This window comes from Staurois parvus, unplaced genomic scaffold, assembly GCF_062004578.1.
Source record: "Staurois parvus isolate SC_StPar_1 unplaced genomic scaffold, SC_StPar_1.0 ptg000136l, whole genome shotgun sequence".
In the NCBI taxonomy this organism is placed as follows: Eukaryota; Metazoa; Chordata; class Amphibia; order Anura; family Ranidae; genus Staurois; species Staurois parvus.
In genome coordinates, this window is record NW_028317932.1 from 6,056,275 (window position 1) to 6,073,567 (window position 17,293).

The 17,293-nt window shown below is 40.9% G+C and overlaps 1 protein-coding gene across 1 annotated transcript in view; it reads right to left on the bottom strand.

Moving 5' to 3' along the window:
* Positions 1 to 17,293, bottom strand: part of LOC149465926 (villin-1-like) — a 126,569-nt gene that overhangs the window by 63,500 nt on the left and 45,776 nt on the right. Inside the window, exon 3 of the mRNA XM_089673150.1 lies at positions 4,509 to 4,583. Coding sequence (XP_089529276.1) covers positions 4,509 to 4,583 — 75 coding nt within the window. The remainder of the gene's footprint in view (positions 1 to 4,508; positions 4,584 to 17,293) is intronic.

Genomic DNA, 17,293 nt, shown 5'->3' on the forward strand with positions numbered 1-17,293 from the left:
CTTGTTAGGTAACACAACACCAGTCTTAGGCCTTCTTACACATGCTGCAGCCTCCAGGATTTGCTTTGTAGAAAAATCAACCGAGCTTGTCGAGTTCAACAGGCGGGGCAGCACAAAATATTTTGCGTAGCTCAGACACAAATGGAAAGAATCTTCCTTGTAATCTAGGACTGACCTTTTCATTTATGGGTATTAGAAATAGGCCAACTTCAAAAGAAGAACAAATTACATATAATTTACAGAAGAAAATTCTCACTTTTATGGGCAAATCTGAACAGGTGTTTCAAACAGTTGTCAGATAACGCAGATAATAAGCAGCTGAAAGCTTAAAAGATTCAATCTATTTAAAAATATATAGGGGGGGTTTACAATTAGAGGTGTGGTAGAAATGTCACTTATACACAATGGCCATTGTCACACCATAGGAACTGTATGTGAATAGGGACCTGTGAAATAATTAAAAAAAATAAATAAATTATATATATATATATATATATATATAATGTGCTTCACTGGATACATTAGATTGCACCTCCAGGCCCCTGTAATATTGCACTTTGCTGTTTTTGACCTCTTCTTCAATTGAAAATAAATAATACATACATTCATAAATAATATCATGACAGCATAAATTGAAACTGGAAGGTAAATTATATTACCTTTTTTATCTTAATTACAATCAAAATCATGATTTTAAATTATAGGGTTTTTTTATATTGTTGTCACATACACACAGACAAAACATTCCTTGATGCAAATTTTAGTCTACGTTTGCCTTAGAAATATGATCATATGCAGGCTTTTCTGCAGGACCTTTGACATATTGGCTCACATTACTACATTATGATTCTTCTGACCCCAAGGTAAATGTTTTTCCTGACGCCAACATGGCAGCATACATGTGATATAACTCCGCCCCTATATCCACCCACAGGACCTATGCATATCTATAAAAGTCTGACAGAGCAACCTCCCCCCCCCCATTCTCCTGTTTGTCCTCAAGGTCTGTCTGGCTTCAGCCTCTCCCAGGCGCAGGCCTGCATCTTAGGTTGCTAAATGCACCAACAAGGTGGGGAGCCCCTTCTGGTGGTCTTTTGGGGCTGAGGAGTTCTCTAACCAGAGACATCAGAGCCTCATGCAAGTCATGGTCCTTCATGGACAAATAGTTAATGATCCTCTGAGTTCTCCAACCACTTATGCCAGCAGACTCTGGATACAATGTTAAGGACGCAGCCCTGCACAGGAGTACAGGGCACCTCAGTTAGCCCTCCTTACCAAGGAGGCCCCAAGCCCATCATAGCCATCTTTATTCCTAGCTCTGGAGGCACCTTTATCCAAGCCATTCACCTATGCCTTGCACCTGGCTTCACCAGTGGTAGAAGAAGGTCAATCATCCTCCTTGAAAAGGCTAAGCAGGGTTCATGTGTCTCTTGGGTCCAGTCATTCATTAGGGTAGCAGGCCCAGAATGGGATGACCCAGATGACTGCCTTTCGAAGGTAGAACATACTTCACGTTTTTCAAGGTACAGCCTTCAATTCTCCCTGATGAATGGAAGGGTGAAGAGGTTGTTTCCAGAGAAGTGGAAATAGTGGTATGACGTTTTTCATTAGTAAGCAGCTGCAAAATGATACCCTATCCAGGAGGAAAACACCACTTCTCTGTTGAAGATAATGGCACTGGCACATGCTAACGCACTTAACAAGCATTGTAGTAACACACATTACAGCACAGCACTCAACTGCAAAGATATGGGCAATACTAAAGGAAATGTTAAATACTCTATGAAAAGCAACTACGTGGGATCACTTTTCAGAGGAGCGGCTATGTTATCTACACATGGAAACAAGCCCTAATGCTCATGTTTGACAGGCAGCTCTGTATACCAATCAACATCCCTACGCTAAGCGCTATTTCAAGAGCTGTCAATGGTTAGTCTGGCCTTCCTCTTCATAGGAGATCAAGGACCAGGTGAGTTTTCTCAGCTAGTTTGGCCCACTTACATTTCAACACTCAAGACTATTTCACCAGAATGAGAAACTTCAAGAGCTGGTGGAGGAGTGTGCAAAGGCACCTTTCTGAAGAAAGAACAGCCATGGTCCATTTCGTTCCTTTCAACCACTACAGGAGTTTTGTTTACCATATGGTAGGTTCATTATCTCGGACTATTGTCACCTTTGATGCCTGTGCTACAGGGCAGATCACCACCTGCAGTTACTATGTGCACTATCACCTCGCATTCAGGCTTGACTGGTTATTCTGCATGATGTTAACAGGGCAGCAGTGTCATACATTTAGAAATAAAGGATACTCAATGGCAGATTCCAATGGAAGTAGAACTTTCATGTCCATGACCGAATGTACTCTTCAGAGGCTGTGGGCACCGAGGATGCCAAAAGGGGCTGTGTCGCTAGGTGTTTATAATTCCCAATGAATAGGTCTTAATTGCAAAGATCTTTCCCATATCACTCAAGTATGGGGCCTCTTTCAGTTGATCCTGTTTGCATCACCATCCTTTCACAAGGTGCCTCTCATGCTAACCTCGCTCGTTGGTGGAGGAAGTGGACACTCACTCAGCCAAGGATTAGTTGCCTAGCAAATTGCTTTCCTTTACTGCCTTTGGCCATGAAATACTTCAATAAAGAACAAAAAAAAAAAGCACACCAGCCTTGCTAATTACCTCAGTGACAATAATTTTATTAAAGGATAAAACAGATGTATACTCGCAAATGTCTCAATTTCATAAGCTTATGCTATCCAATACTGGACAATCAGACCGGAGTCATGTGCAAGTCCCAAATGAAGGAAGACCCTTCATTTGGCACATGACTCCGGTGATGACTGACACATTTCAAAGGGAAATCCCCTCTTCCTCAGAGCCCTGTCAGTACTGTCCTAGGCTTCCCCAGGCTTTCAAAAGGCGATTAGCCTGCAGGTCTGGGTTTTACCCTAGCCATGAAACTGGAGTCTGGACAAAGCACTTCAGCTACCAGTGTTTCCACGACACCTGGCCCAGGATGGATTGGAAATTGAGAGGGAAGGATTTCAGTGGTAAATCCTTCAGGGTTTCAGGAAGGATGGCAACAAATGCCATTTACTCCAAAATCTGGAACAGGTTCACAGTTTTTGTTCAGTTTTTGCCCAGTTGCTATAATTTACTCACACAGATCTAGATTTCAGGCTCAGCCTAGTTCTGTAAGGGCTCAAATTTCAGCCATTTCAGCTTCATCAAGGAATATGAGTGTGTGAGCTGCCAGGGGAGAGTTTCAGGAGGTTAGTCTTGAGACTTTGCCCTTAGGAGGAAAAACGTTTCCCCTGTGGGATTTTATTCTGGCACTGAATTTCCTTGCCAGGACTCTGTTTGCACCAGTAAGGAGTCTTCAGTAGGACATCACTCGAGAAGCAGTGTCCCTCGATAACTTCAGGGGGAAGAGTTTTGGACCTACAAGCGCTTCAGCTACAAAGTCCTACACCTTCTTTCTTCTGAACAAGTTGGGGCCTTTGTCCCTAGAGCACCTTTTGTCCCCAGAAGGCTTCAGTTTTCATATTACAAATTGGTGATTCCATCCTTTCTGGCACACATGGTACCTAACCTACATAAGATGAATATACCAGGTATCTAAATGCCTACCTTCAAGCTGCTTCCTAGATTAAATCCTCTGGGAGGCTGTTCATGTTTCTATCTGGCAAATTATGGGGAGGAAGTTGCAGCAAACCTTGTCATCTTGGAGTGTTAAGGTCATCCTGAAAACAGTGCAGCCAGGCAAGAGCCTCCAGAAATGGTAGAGGCTCATTCAGCCAGGTCTATCTCTACATTTGGGGCAATGCATGCAAAATGTCTATGAAGACTTTTGCAAAGCAGCAGGCTAGTTACCGCAGTGCACCTGCCTCAGGAGCTACAGGGAAGATCCACGGGCTTATACGTCAATGGACTTCAACAGAATGGTAGTCTAGGCTTCCATGTCCATTGCAATGCAGTTTGATTATACAGTTTAGCCTTCCTTGTTTAGCTAGTTACTTATCACATGTATGCTGCCATGTTGGCGTCAGGAAAACGTAAAATTGTATCATACATACCGTAATTTTCCTTTCCTGATGCCAATCCATGGCAGCATACGAACCCCCCCCCCACCTTGTTTGATCTTTATTGTACAGAGAATGGGGCAGGTTGCTCTGTCAGACTTTTATAGATATACACAGGTCCTGTGGGTGGATATAGGGGTGGAGCTATATCACATGTATGCTGCTATCAACCAATCAGCTCAGCTTTCAGATATTTCATACACAGACTAAAGTTGATTTCTACTAACACAGGTTCCAATGTTTACACAGTTTTATAATACAGCTCTATATAAGACAGTTAAATGGTGACATTTTATTTTTCTATTGTTATATGACTGTTTAGAGGAAGAATAACTGAAATTGGAGACAATTGTTGGGGACAATGTGTATCTGGTAATATAAGCTGAAATGGCACATATTTGTTTGATACCAAAGTGCTGATACTTACAAATAAAATAAGGTAGCAGTCCCCTTCAAAGAAGCTTCCATAAGCCTTTTCAGGTAGTGGAACCATTTGCATTTTCTAAAATGAAATCCAAAAACATTATTATTTTACAATTATTTAAAATTTTATTTATCGCTTCGCTAATGTCATTTTAACTTATGTTTGCTACAGACTTAACATAAATATGGAGGACTTTAAATATAATGTACATCCAGATTGCATGACTCTATACACTTTAATATTGTGTGTGTGTGTATATATGTACAGTCAGGTCCATAAATATTGGGACATCAACACAATTCTAACATTTTTGGCTCTATTCATCACCACAATGGATTTGAAATGAAACAAACAAGATGTGCTTTAACTGCAGACTGTCAGCTTTAATTTGAGGGTATTTACATCCAAATCAGGTGAACGAAGTAGGAATTACAACAGTTTGCATATGTGCCTCCCACTTGTTAAGGGACCAAAAGTAATGGGACAGAATAATAATCATAAATCAAACTTTCACTTTTTAATACTTGGCTGAAAATCCTTTGCAGTCAATTACAGCCTGATGTCTGGAACGCATAGACATCACCAGACGCTGGGTTTCATCCCTAGTGATGCTCTGCCAGCCCTCTACTGCAACTGTCTTCAGTTCCTGCTTGTTGGGGCATTTTCCCTTCAGTTTTGTCTTCAGCAAGTGAAATGTATGCTCAATCGGATTCAGGTCAGGTGATTGACTTGGCCATTGCATAACATTCCACTTCTTTCTCTTAAAAAACTCTTTGGTTGCTTTTGCAGTATGCTTTGGGTCATTGTCCATCTGTACTGTGAAGCAGCGTCCAATGAGTTCTAAAGCATTTGGCTGAATATGAGCAGATAATATTGCCCGAAACACTTCAGAATTCATCCTGCTGCTTTTGTCAGCAGTCACATCATCAATAAATACAAGAGAACCAGTTCCATTGGCAGCCATACATGCCCGCGCCATGACACTACCACCACCATGCTTCACTGATGAGGTGGTATGCTTAGGGTCATGAGCAGTTCCTTTCCTTCTCCATACTCTCCTCTTCCCATCACTCTGGTACAAGTTGATCTTGGTCTCATCTGTTCATAGGATGTTGTTCCAGAACTGTGAAGGCTTTTTTAGATGTCGTTAGGCAAACTCTAATCTGGCCTTCCTGTTTTTGAGGCTCACTAATGGTTTACATCTTGTGGTGAACCCTCTGTATTCACTCTGGTGAAGTCTTGTCTTGATTGTTGACTTTGAAACACATACACCTACCTCCTGGAGAGTGTTCTTGATCTGGCCAACTGTTGTGAAGGGTGTTTTCTTCACCAGGGAAAGAATTCTTCGGTCATCCACCACAGTGGTTTTCCGTGGTCTTCTGGGTCTTTTGGTGTTGCTGAGCTCACCGGTGCGTTCCTTCTTTTTAAGAATGTTCCAAACAGTTGTTTTGGCCACGCCTAATGTTTTTGCTATCTCTCTGATGGGTTTGTTTTGTTTTTTTTAGCCTAATGATGGCTTGCTTCACTGATAGTGACAGCTCTTTGGATCTCATCTTGAGAGTTGACAGCAACAGATTCCAAATGCAAATAGCACACTTGAAATGAACTCTGGACCTTTTATCTGCTAATTGTAATTGGGATAATGAGGGAATAACACACACCTGGCCACGGAACAGCTGAGAAGCCAATTGTCCCATTACTTTTGGTCCCTTAACAAGTGGGAGGCACATATGCAAACTGTTGTAATTCCTACACCGTTCACCTGATTTGGATGTAAATTAAAAAATTAAAGCTGACAGTCTGCAGTTAAAGCACATCTTGTTCGTTTCATTTCAAATCCATTGTGGTGGTGTATAGAGCCAAAAATGTTAGAATTGTGTCAATGTCCCAATATTTATGGGCCTGACTGTATATGTGTGTGTGTGTATGTATATATATATATATATTATACACACACAGACTGCCCTTACTCAAGATGGCCACAGCCAGAAATGCTAGGGGGGGTGTTTTCCAACAAAATAAAGCATGGAAACATTGATGGGCAAGTGGGTTTGCTTTGAATATCATAAATTAAATCATGTTTTTGGTTTGTGGTGCTCAGATGCATGTAGTTCTGCTTTTGGTTTTTGCATTTTTTTTTCATAGGCTTATTTTTGTTTGAATGGCAACAAGTTGGGTGGCTCGGCATCACCAGCAGGTGTGTTACAGGATCACTAGGACTGGTGCAATACAGCAATGCTTGGGTGAAAAAGATGGAGTTTACCTTTAAGTGAGGTGTGCCCAACAAGTGTGACTGATCGATTCAAAATGACTAACAAAGCTCAGGGTGAGCCTTAGGGTTTACTGACTAATGCCTAAATGACTCTGCAAAATTCTGCTACTGTATGCTCAATAGTTCATTAACTGTACACTTTCCAAATATATTTAACTTTCAGGTTTCAAAACAATATAACTATATGCATTTTTTTAAAGATTTGGTTAGAGTGCTTAAAACCATGGTCAGATTTTTATTAGTTTGTCCCTGTTAGAGAGATTCACCTCCTCCAATTTTCCTGGTCAAAACATCACTGGGAATGAAAGTGAGGGTCAATTAAAAATTCTGAGTTGTCAGAGTGTGTAGACAGTTCATCTTCAGGTGAGCCAGTGTGGCGTGGCAGTGGTGGGGATGTGGATAGGGGGTCACCCGGACTGCAAGCTGAATGTAACAAGTGGTCCCCAGATAGTGAGTTGGAAGAGGAGTGGGATTGGGGGGGAAGGGACACTCAGGAAGAAATAGGATCACTGACGGGACCATCAGAAAGATCCGTTACCCCAGGGACCGCTGAGAGGACAGAGGAAGTGGAACAACTGCTGCCTTGTGCTGAAGGACTCCAGCTGAATCCAGCCTATGTCCAGCAGTGGGTCCAATCAGGACCATCGGGCATGTGGGCCAGGACCAAGGCCCAAACTTCCGTCTACCAGCATTGGATTGTCCAGTCCTCATTGTGTTTTCCCTGGACAAGGCAGGTTAAGGGGGCTTTCCAGATTCTGCATATTTCAGCAGAATGTGCAGAAGATGACTGCTGTGAAGTGGAGAGGATCACTTATTCCAGCCTGAAGAAGGAGCACGCATGCTCAGAACGAGCACCACCTCCTGCCACTCAAGCTGACATCAGCTTAGCCCTCCTGGTGTACCTGAGTCATCAGCAAGTGCTGGGCGCCTCCAGCGCCCCCAAAAGACTCCAGTCTGACAATCATGGACAGTGGCACAGATTCCGGATTTTAGCGGATGATCCAATTTAAACAAGGCGATTTATCACAGCTTTCTTGTGAGTCGCCAATTTTTATCTTCAATAACATGTTTTATGAATGCTGCACTTAGATGGCACTGCTTCTCTCTCCATGTGCTTTCTCCAGAGTCCCTGCTAGCTCTTCCCAAGCTGGCAGCCGTTGAGTCAGGTACTCTTAGATATATACCATAATAGATGGACACTGGATTATATGGACCTTTCCTTGTTTTTATGAAAGACTTTGATCCCATTGCTGGAATACCCACCCCAGCCTTAACTGAGTATGCCAAATACCTAAGGTATTTGTTCTTGTCAGTGTGTATCTGCCTGCCCGTACGAGATATGAGCAGACAGATACACTGACAAGTCTGCAGGAGTCCTGCATGGCACCCACGATACACTGATTGCGGGTGCAATGCTTTCCAGGCTCTAAGTAAAAAGAAATGATAAATGCACAGTTTTATTTGACCTACAAAAAGATGGGTATTTATTATTTTTTTTAAAAAGGCAAACTTTTTTCTTTAAGTACATCTGTGTGAATCAGGCCTAATCTTCACAGATGGTTATCTTATGATCTATTCATAAAGACAGGCAAAATTATATTTTTTATTTTCATCATACTTTGCCCAGTTTTGACACATTTATCCAAATTATATAAATGCATAACAAAAAGTTGCAATGTCAAATTTAAAGAAAACTGTCAATGAGAGAAACATATAGGGTGCCTTGGATGACCAGACTTTTTGAAATGCTATTTGCCTGGCTGCTATTCTGATCCTCCAATTGTTGACCTACTTTTTTTGGCTGTCTGTCTCTGGCTTCAAAACATTCTGTTAGTGGCTGAGCTATGTTTTTACCACCCCCTAACTGCCCCCCATAAACGTCAAAGGCACCTAGACAGGACGATACATGTGTCGTAATGCTTTGCTTCACAGACATGGCCCTTGTTACTTTCGGCAAGCAGTACCACTGCTGAACACAACCCATTCAAGCAAATGGGGCCACGCCTCAACCGCCCTGCAACTGTGTATAATACATGCAGTTGTGGTGTGGTGGTGAATTTACAGGATTAAATAGACAGGGAGGAAGTGTCATATCATCTCCTTACCACCTGTCAAATGCTTCTGAAAAGCAATCCATCACAAACCACTTTTCAGAGGGACAGGCAGGGGCACATCTAAACTTAGTCATACTAACCTGGAACAAGCATGGTGATAGTCAGAGTAAAGTCAAGACTTCTGATTTGCATACATGTGCAGGTCTGGGCCTCACTCAGTATTAGAATAAAGGGATCACCATGATAGCCATGCAGCTAGCAATTTCAGAAAGTGAGGTCAGTAGTGTCAGTCCCCATTTTCTCTCATGAGAGCTTTCCAAATGAAAACCATTCTTTGCTGGTTTCCTCTTTTCAACCCATCCTCTTCTGTTCTCTCTTGAACCCTCACTTTTTCTAAATTATACCATATTTATACTGTGGTGGCCAACCCCACAGTGCATTACAATAACTCTGTTGCTATAAGAAGCTCATATGATTCCAACATCACAAACAAGGACTGCTGCGTGCATCTATTGAGGAGAAGTTTGAGAGAGAAGACCTAGTGCAGCGAGAGGATTATTTAAATTTTAACATTCATCTTCATGACACACAATAGCTATTCACTGGTTGTGACAACACACCGTTGACATGCCATGCCATCATTGTGTGTGAAATAGGGAACACACTATATTACTCGAAGGCTGAAAACTGGCCTCACGATTATGTCTTTCTACTCCGATTAAATGTTAGGTCTGAAATATTTGTGGATAGTGGCAGACAACTGTCATTGACATCTATTTCATTATTGCAGGTGTTTATATATTGCAGACAATTTTCGCATCACTTGTGAATGCAGATCAGTTCCTGCACTAAAGGAACTCACAATCTGGTCCCCACCTCACGCATGTGAGCTATTTTAGACAGGAGCCCATGAACCTACCAGAATGTCTTTGGAGTGTGGGAGGTAACTGGAGTACCTAAAGGAAACCCACGTAAGCACAGGGAGAACATGCAAACTCCATGCAAATAATTTCATGGTAGGGATTTGGACTGACGCCCCCAGCGCTGCATGCCATAAGTGCTAATCACCAACACACTGTGCTGTCCATCCAGCATCTACATGTATATTCTTCAATTTTAGTGTTTTTTCCTGGAATGTGAAACACAAAATCTGTCATTCTTTGTAGAATTTTAAACAGTATGTGTATACAGTGTATATAATACTCTGTGCAGCTTGTTCTGTATATCATACACCTCTGCCACACTCGGGAAAGTGGCATTTAAGCAGATGTCACCTAAATGTGCAAAGGTATAAAAAGAAAATAATGGTGGTGTGCACTATCCAGCAGTGTGACACATGTCCTGTTTTTAGTAAATGACCAATCATTTCTACACTTCAGATTAGATCCATTTTTATTATCTATAATTATTATATATTCTCTTACTGCCCAGGCTGTTTACACACTTTGATTTCCCACCATGAACTGAACAGCAGGAGATATCTTTAAACTCTCCTAGATTGTAAGCTCCAAGGAGCAGGGCCCTCCTATCCCTCTTGTATTGAACTGTATTGTTGCTGTATTGTCTCCCGTTATATTGTAAAGCGCTGAGCAAATTGTTGGCGCTATATAAATCCTGTATAATAATAATAATAAACTATACCAACTGTGCTTAGTGTCCAAAACTCAATACGCGTGTACAGCAGCACACAAAACACCCAATACCAGTGTACCGAGTAATTACTACTAATGTGCTCATTCAATGTGAACCATAAATAGCCCACTATAAATGTCCATCAACCAAGATGTGTGTTTATTCAGAATACTTGTATTCTCCCAGGTGAGTACCACCACTGTAACACTTTGCCTTACAGATAGGCAAGTTCCCAAATTATAGGTAGGCCTTAATTCGCTCTCCAAACACCACAGAATACCACGGTAACTGTTACCGGGAGTAGTGAAACGCATAGCACCTCAAAGGAAGCTGTATCCAATCACTACCCTCTGCTTACAACACCACAAGTACCCAGCAAAGAATGGGACAAAGGTTAACTACATATTACTGCTGGTGTAAAAAAATATATAGGCTACTCAAAATATAGGATGTGCAAGATTGCATCAAACACTAAACACTGTTGCCACTAGCTCGGGTGGCACAATGATGTCAGCACAGGCCCTGCTGTGACACTTTTCGTCAAATAGGACGTTCTCTAGGGACCGATTGGTACTCAGTATGATGAAATATCAATGTTTGATGATATTTAAGCTTTCAGACAGTAATTACGGCAAATCCTCAAAAGCCTCTGCAAAAAATGAGGGCCTTATATGGCTGCCCTATATACCACTCTAATACCCACCCTTTTACTGATCTGCCACTTTATCCAAATTAAAAAAACAAACATATTTTCAAAACTTAAAATTAAAAACTAATTTTTTCTTCCAAACCCACCAAAGCCTTTCTTAATCCTAAACATTCCTGCAATTAACCAGCCTGCAATTGCTGACTCTGGACGTGTTAGACACACCCAAAAAAAAGTCATACCTGTACAGTGAGTACGTAACACTAAAGCCCTTCTGCCCTGCTGCCAGGAGCTCCCATGTCTTGGTACTTGGCTATTCAGCTCTAACTAATCAAAGCTGCATTGCCCAGTACACAGAGAAAGTTCTGACAGCTGGAGCTGTCAAACAAAGCAGTCTGGCAATGTTTATCAACAACACTGCTCAGCCAGAAACATACAAAGAAACATTGTTTCATTTTGTATGTTTTTGTTTATTCATCTACAGATCAAAGTGGCAAATTTCCATCTTCAGAAGTCCACAACCTGACAAGTAAAGATAAAGTTTTTTGGTTTGTTCCTGTTTAAACCAAAGTTTACTCTAATTAGCCCTAATTAACTCCTTATTCTTCTTCCCTATTCAATTATTATTATCCTGCTGATTTTTCTTTTATTGCTTATTTTTATTTTATTAACTAATAATATTTAAACCTTTTTTTGTTTTTTAATATTTTTACACCTTTATATATTTACAAATTTCACCAAAAAAACCCACTTCATTTGTAAATAACATTGCAATGCTTTGTACCAGAATCATAATTTTAGTGTCATTTTAAGCAAGACAAATTACAGACTAAAATGTGTGCTTTTTATGTGTAGTAACACTTTCTTTTTAAGCTAACACTGCTCAAAAGAAAGAAAAAGTGTGTTTTGTTATGACTAATTGTTCAAGGATTGCAAAAAACCCCCCCCAAAACATTGTTGCAAGACAATATCCATAGCCTTGTTTGTCCTTAAAAGAACAATATATGTATTAGGTTTTTATCTTAAGTAATGACAAAGTTATCGCTAAATAAGCAGGCCCATAGCAGAAATGTAAAAATTGGTTTGGTTCATAAGGGGTGAACAGGTGTGAGAGCCAAAGTGGTTAATTGAAAGTAAGAAAAGTGCTATTCTGTTGGTTTATAGCTAAACCTTGCGATATTAAAGAGATTTTTTTTTTTTTACTTTACACAGACATTTTAAAACAAAGATTTTTCTTTGGTTTTCTGTGTACTTGTTGAGATCTTACTTCCTTCTGTGTTACCAAGATAAGACATGGTGGGATATGTCCTCAATAGAAACACTGAAGAAAACTGAGATTGGATCTACCCCTAGCCTATGAAAAACTAAAATGAAGCTTTGTTCGGGAGTCTACATTAATGTATCAATACCTTAAATGTTAAACCTATATTTTGCCTTCACTAAAAAAATATATAATCATGAGATACTGCCCAAAGAGATACAACTGCATATCTAGGAATCATCTCCTATTTTAGAGACAATGGTAACATTTAGAATTTCCCCTCATTTTATGTTCTGCTGACTAATGCCACTGAAGCAGGAAATAAGGGAAAATCTGCCCAACTTGGACAAAGACTAATGCAGGCCATACATGGGTCAAATTCTGAAAGAATTTTCTTTCAAATTGCATACCATTAGTGGGCCACAGCATTGGCTGATTTTTGTGCGACTATCGAATTTGAGGGATCGGGCAGGTTGGAAATGTTTTGAAAAATTAACAAATTTCTAATCAATGATGGGAGAATTGTGCTAAAAATATAATTAAAAGAGAAACGAACATGAGCTGTGACCTGGAAAGAGAAGAAGATTCTCAGCCACTAAAATTATTTTCTGTAGCAATATGAGGTGAAATTGAAGGCTTGGTTGACCAAATTTTGAAATCTCTGATTTTCTAAAGAAAATTTAGTTCAGAATTTGACTCATGCATGGCCTGTCTTAGGCCCCTTTCACATGGAGTGGATTCTGTTCCATTCAGCAGGGAATCCGCTCACAGATCCCCTGCTGAACAGAGCCGAGGGAGCAGATAACACATCCATGTCTGCTCAGTTTCTGCAGAGTGGACACAGACAGAGCCTGCTCTGCGAGCAGCTGGGAGTAAATGGATTCCGCTGTCCGTTTACACCCAACTATCCACTGATCCTATCCACCTAAATGGAAGAGGACAGATCCTGAACCATTTTTTAGCGGACCAGACCCGGAGGTAAGCAGGTAACACACGTCCCTTTACACCCACCTGTCCATGGAATGCATGGACCTTCTGATCAAGTCCGCCTGAAAAACTGCCAGGAGAACCTGATACAATCACCCATGTGAAAGGACTCTTTAAGTAGAACTGTAGCCAGGCTATAGACATCCAAATGTAGAAGTAGCACCCTTCTGCTGCTAGGTAAATTTAGTTCCAATGTAAACTGTGAAGCAGGGGTTGAGTGCTTAGGGCTGCTCGGAGTTTCACAGGCTCCTGTTCTGCTACCTTCCCCTGTCTTCTAGAAGCTTCTAGTATAGTGGAAGGACAGACCAAGTAGCCTGAATATTTACAGAACTCGAGCCAATCCCTGGGGAGGTGTGCCCAGAAAGGTGGAGAGAGCTCATAAATAGTGTGAGGCCTGTGTAACAGGACAGAGTGTTCCTGGGTCAAGTCCTGCAGGAGGAGACCTCTCTGTTGGGGCTCTGCCCCGTGGGGCAGAAATCTGGGAGGAAACCAGCCTTAAGACACCGGGTCTCTGCTAGGCTCAGCGGTGGGCCTATTTACATGTCCTAGTATAAGGATTCAGTTGGGTCAGGAGAAAGTTAATTGGAGGAAGCTGTGGGAGAGAGCTCAAGTTGCACAGAGGCAGTGTGAGTCTACATCTGCCTCACTAGGAAGAGCCTGATGGATATTGACAGGAGGCAATAGATGATCCTGTGGCTAAGTAGGTGCAAGACCCCAGTTCTGCAGAGTGTGACAGTGTGGTGCTTTGAAACTCTGGAAGGAGTGCAGGTCACAGTGAGACACAAACCTTCTGGCAATGGCACATATTGAAGTGCCATCCTGGAGGAGTTGGACTGCCTGTGCAACCTCTGTAGGGTCCAGGTATCACCCCATGCTACCAGTAGTGACTCTGACCCTAGACAAATGCAAATCTAGTGAAAAACAGTCAGAAAAGATGAGTAGGGAAGAAAATGTCAGTGGCCTACACCTGTAAAACCATTCCTGTTTTGGGGTCATCTCATTGTTGCCCATCTAGTGCACCTGTTAATTTCATCAAAACCAAAGCAGCTAAAACTGATTAACAACCTCCTCTGCTACTTAAATGACCAGATCAATACTCCAGGAGTTTAATTGACTTGATGCTATCCTCTGATTAAAAAGTGTTCCTTTAATTTTTTTGAGCAGTGTATATACCAAAGCTTGTAGACGCTAAAACTTTAACACAAACCAATTAATATACACTTATTGGGTTTTTGTTTGTTTTTTACCAAATACATATTCAAATACATTTTGACCTAAATTAATAAAAAAAAATTTTTATTGGATATGTTTTATAGCAGAAAGTAAAAAATATAGTTTTTTTCCCCAAAATGTTCAATCTTTTTTGTTTATATAATAAACAATACAATATAATATAATATATTACAGTTGGTATAGAAAAGAATCACCCCCTTTAAAATTACATTTTGTTGCTTTGCAGCCTGAAATGAAGACACACAGTTTTTGTTTTATCCAGCTGTATTTACTTAGTGCAACGTATAATATCCAAGTGAAGGATTAAACACCAACATGCCAGAAAAAAATGTAAAAGATTCAAAAGCAGAATCATTGAGTTGGAAAAAGGATCACCCCCTCCTAAAAATGACTCAATAAGGTGTAGCTAGTCACCTTCTCAATGGCACACAAAGCCATTTGACTTTCAACTGTGATCAGATGTGGTCATTTTGATTAGCTCAACATGAAAAGCGCTTTCCTGCAGCATTTCAGTCCCTGAAGCAAACAATCAACTATGGGTGGCAAGGCACCGTCAAAAGATCTAGTTAAAGTTGTGGACAGGCACAAGTCATGGAGATGGATGCAAAGTAAAAATAATTCAAAGGCTTTATCAATGCTTTGAAGCACAGTTAAGTCTATTATTAAAAAGGAAGGTTTTTTTAGACCAGATCTGCTTTGCACACAACTTTTTTAAATTTCTTTTGACATGTTGGTGCTATATCGATCACTTGGATGTTAAGTTACACTGAGTAAATACAGCTGGACAAAACAAAAACTGTATCCGTCTTTATTTCAGGCAGCAAAGCAACACAATGTGATTCTTTTCTACACCCACTGTATGTAGTATTACATTATGATCAAATACTCCCAAGCAAAAGCTTTATTTGTGTGCAAAATTATATACATTTTGTTTGGGTATAGCATTCCATGACAGCACAATTACCAGTTAAAGTAGTGCAGTGCCGAATAGCAAAAAAATAGCCAGGTCATGAAGATGGTAAAAAATTTCTGGAGCTGAAGTGATTAAAAGGGACTCTGATGAGAAAGGTGCAGACTGAATATATTTCTGGTCGATCTATTTTGGCTTGATTCTATTTGATATTTCTTTGCTTTGTTTTACTGAAATAATTTCTGTGTTATTCTGAATCATATAATAAAAGTTTGCAGGGCCCTACACTAATGTAAACACAGAGCAAGCACACAGTGAGAGGGGGAGAACAGAGTGCTGAGACTTAACTTCACTGCTTCTTTTGTGAATTGTATCTTGTGCCTGCATTTACAGAGGCCTTTGAAGGCTTATTACTTAGTTTATTGTTGCTTTATAAAGTTTATTACTGCTTGTTTACCCCTTAATGCTGACCATACGTCAGTGTTTCTCAATTCCAGTCCTCATGGACCCCCAACAGGTCATGTTTTCAGGATTTCCATTATTTTGCACAGGTGATTTGATCAGTTTCACTGCCTTTGTAATTACCACAGCTGTTTCATCTGAGGGAAATCCTGAAAACATGACCTGTTGGGGGTCCATGAGGACTGGAGTTGAGAAACACTGCGGACCCACTGGACTGGGCTTTTTCCCCACGGGGCTGCTAATTTATGTACCTGTCGTAGTGCTGGGAGCAGTGGCTGATTGGCTATCACAGTGATAAGTCACTGTGAAGCCCGCCCCCGTGTTTTCTTTCTCTGAATGGAGGACAGAGATACATTGTCTGTCTCTCTCTCTGTCCTTTCCAAAAAAAAATGTGTGTGTAAAAAAAATATATAATAATAATAATTAAATCATTTATTTAAAATTTTTTAAAAAAATTACCAAGATCAAAGTTTGATCTAAATCAGTGCCAGGGTTAGTGTTTGGGTCAAGGTCAGGGTCAGTTTTTCTTTTGTCCGGATTTTTTTTTCTAATTTTTAAATTAGTATCAGTGTCAGTGCATTTTAGACAGGATAAAAAAAGTAAAATGAGCACTGTTGTTTCTGGGCTGTACTACGGGTACAACAACTAACATACACATATGTGGTGTCGTTGCAGTCGTCAGGAGCAGAATTAATTTTGAGTTCTTCGGTGGCAGGTTATGGTAGTAGCAAGAAATGGGGTTATGGATATGCAAATATTTGAGTGTCCATAGCCTTACCACAGGCTAATTCAAATCAGCATACATTTTCCTGCATCAGACTCTTAAAGGCATTAACCGCCTCCCGCCCACCATATAGTACAATGACAGGTGCAAGGTGGTTCTCTTGTTCTGGGAGGACGTCATATGACTCATATATGGCACTGATAGGCAGCACTGATAGGTGGCACTATTAGGCGGCACTGATTGGCAGCACTGATAGGTGGCACTGATTGGCAGCACTGATAGGTGGCACTGACTGGCATTGATAGGTGGCACTGACTGGCATTGATAGGTGGCACTGACTTGCACTGATGGGTGGCACTGAAAGGCAGCTCAGATGGGCACTGATATGTGGCATTGATGTGCACTGGTAAGCACTGATATGTGGCATTGATGAGGTACTGATGGGCACTGGCAGGTGTGGCGCGGTGATCGGTGGTGCGCTGTGTCCCTTGGAGATAGCGGATCACCAATTGATGGTAAGAGCCGACGATGTCGGCTCGGTCATGTGATCAGCTGTGTCCAATCACAGCTTTTCGCATGTAAATAGGGAAATGCCGGTTATCGGCAT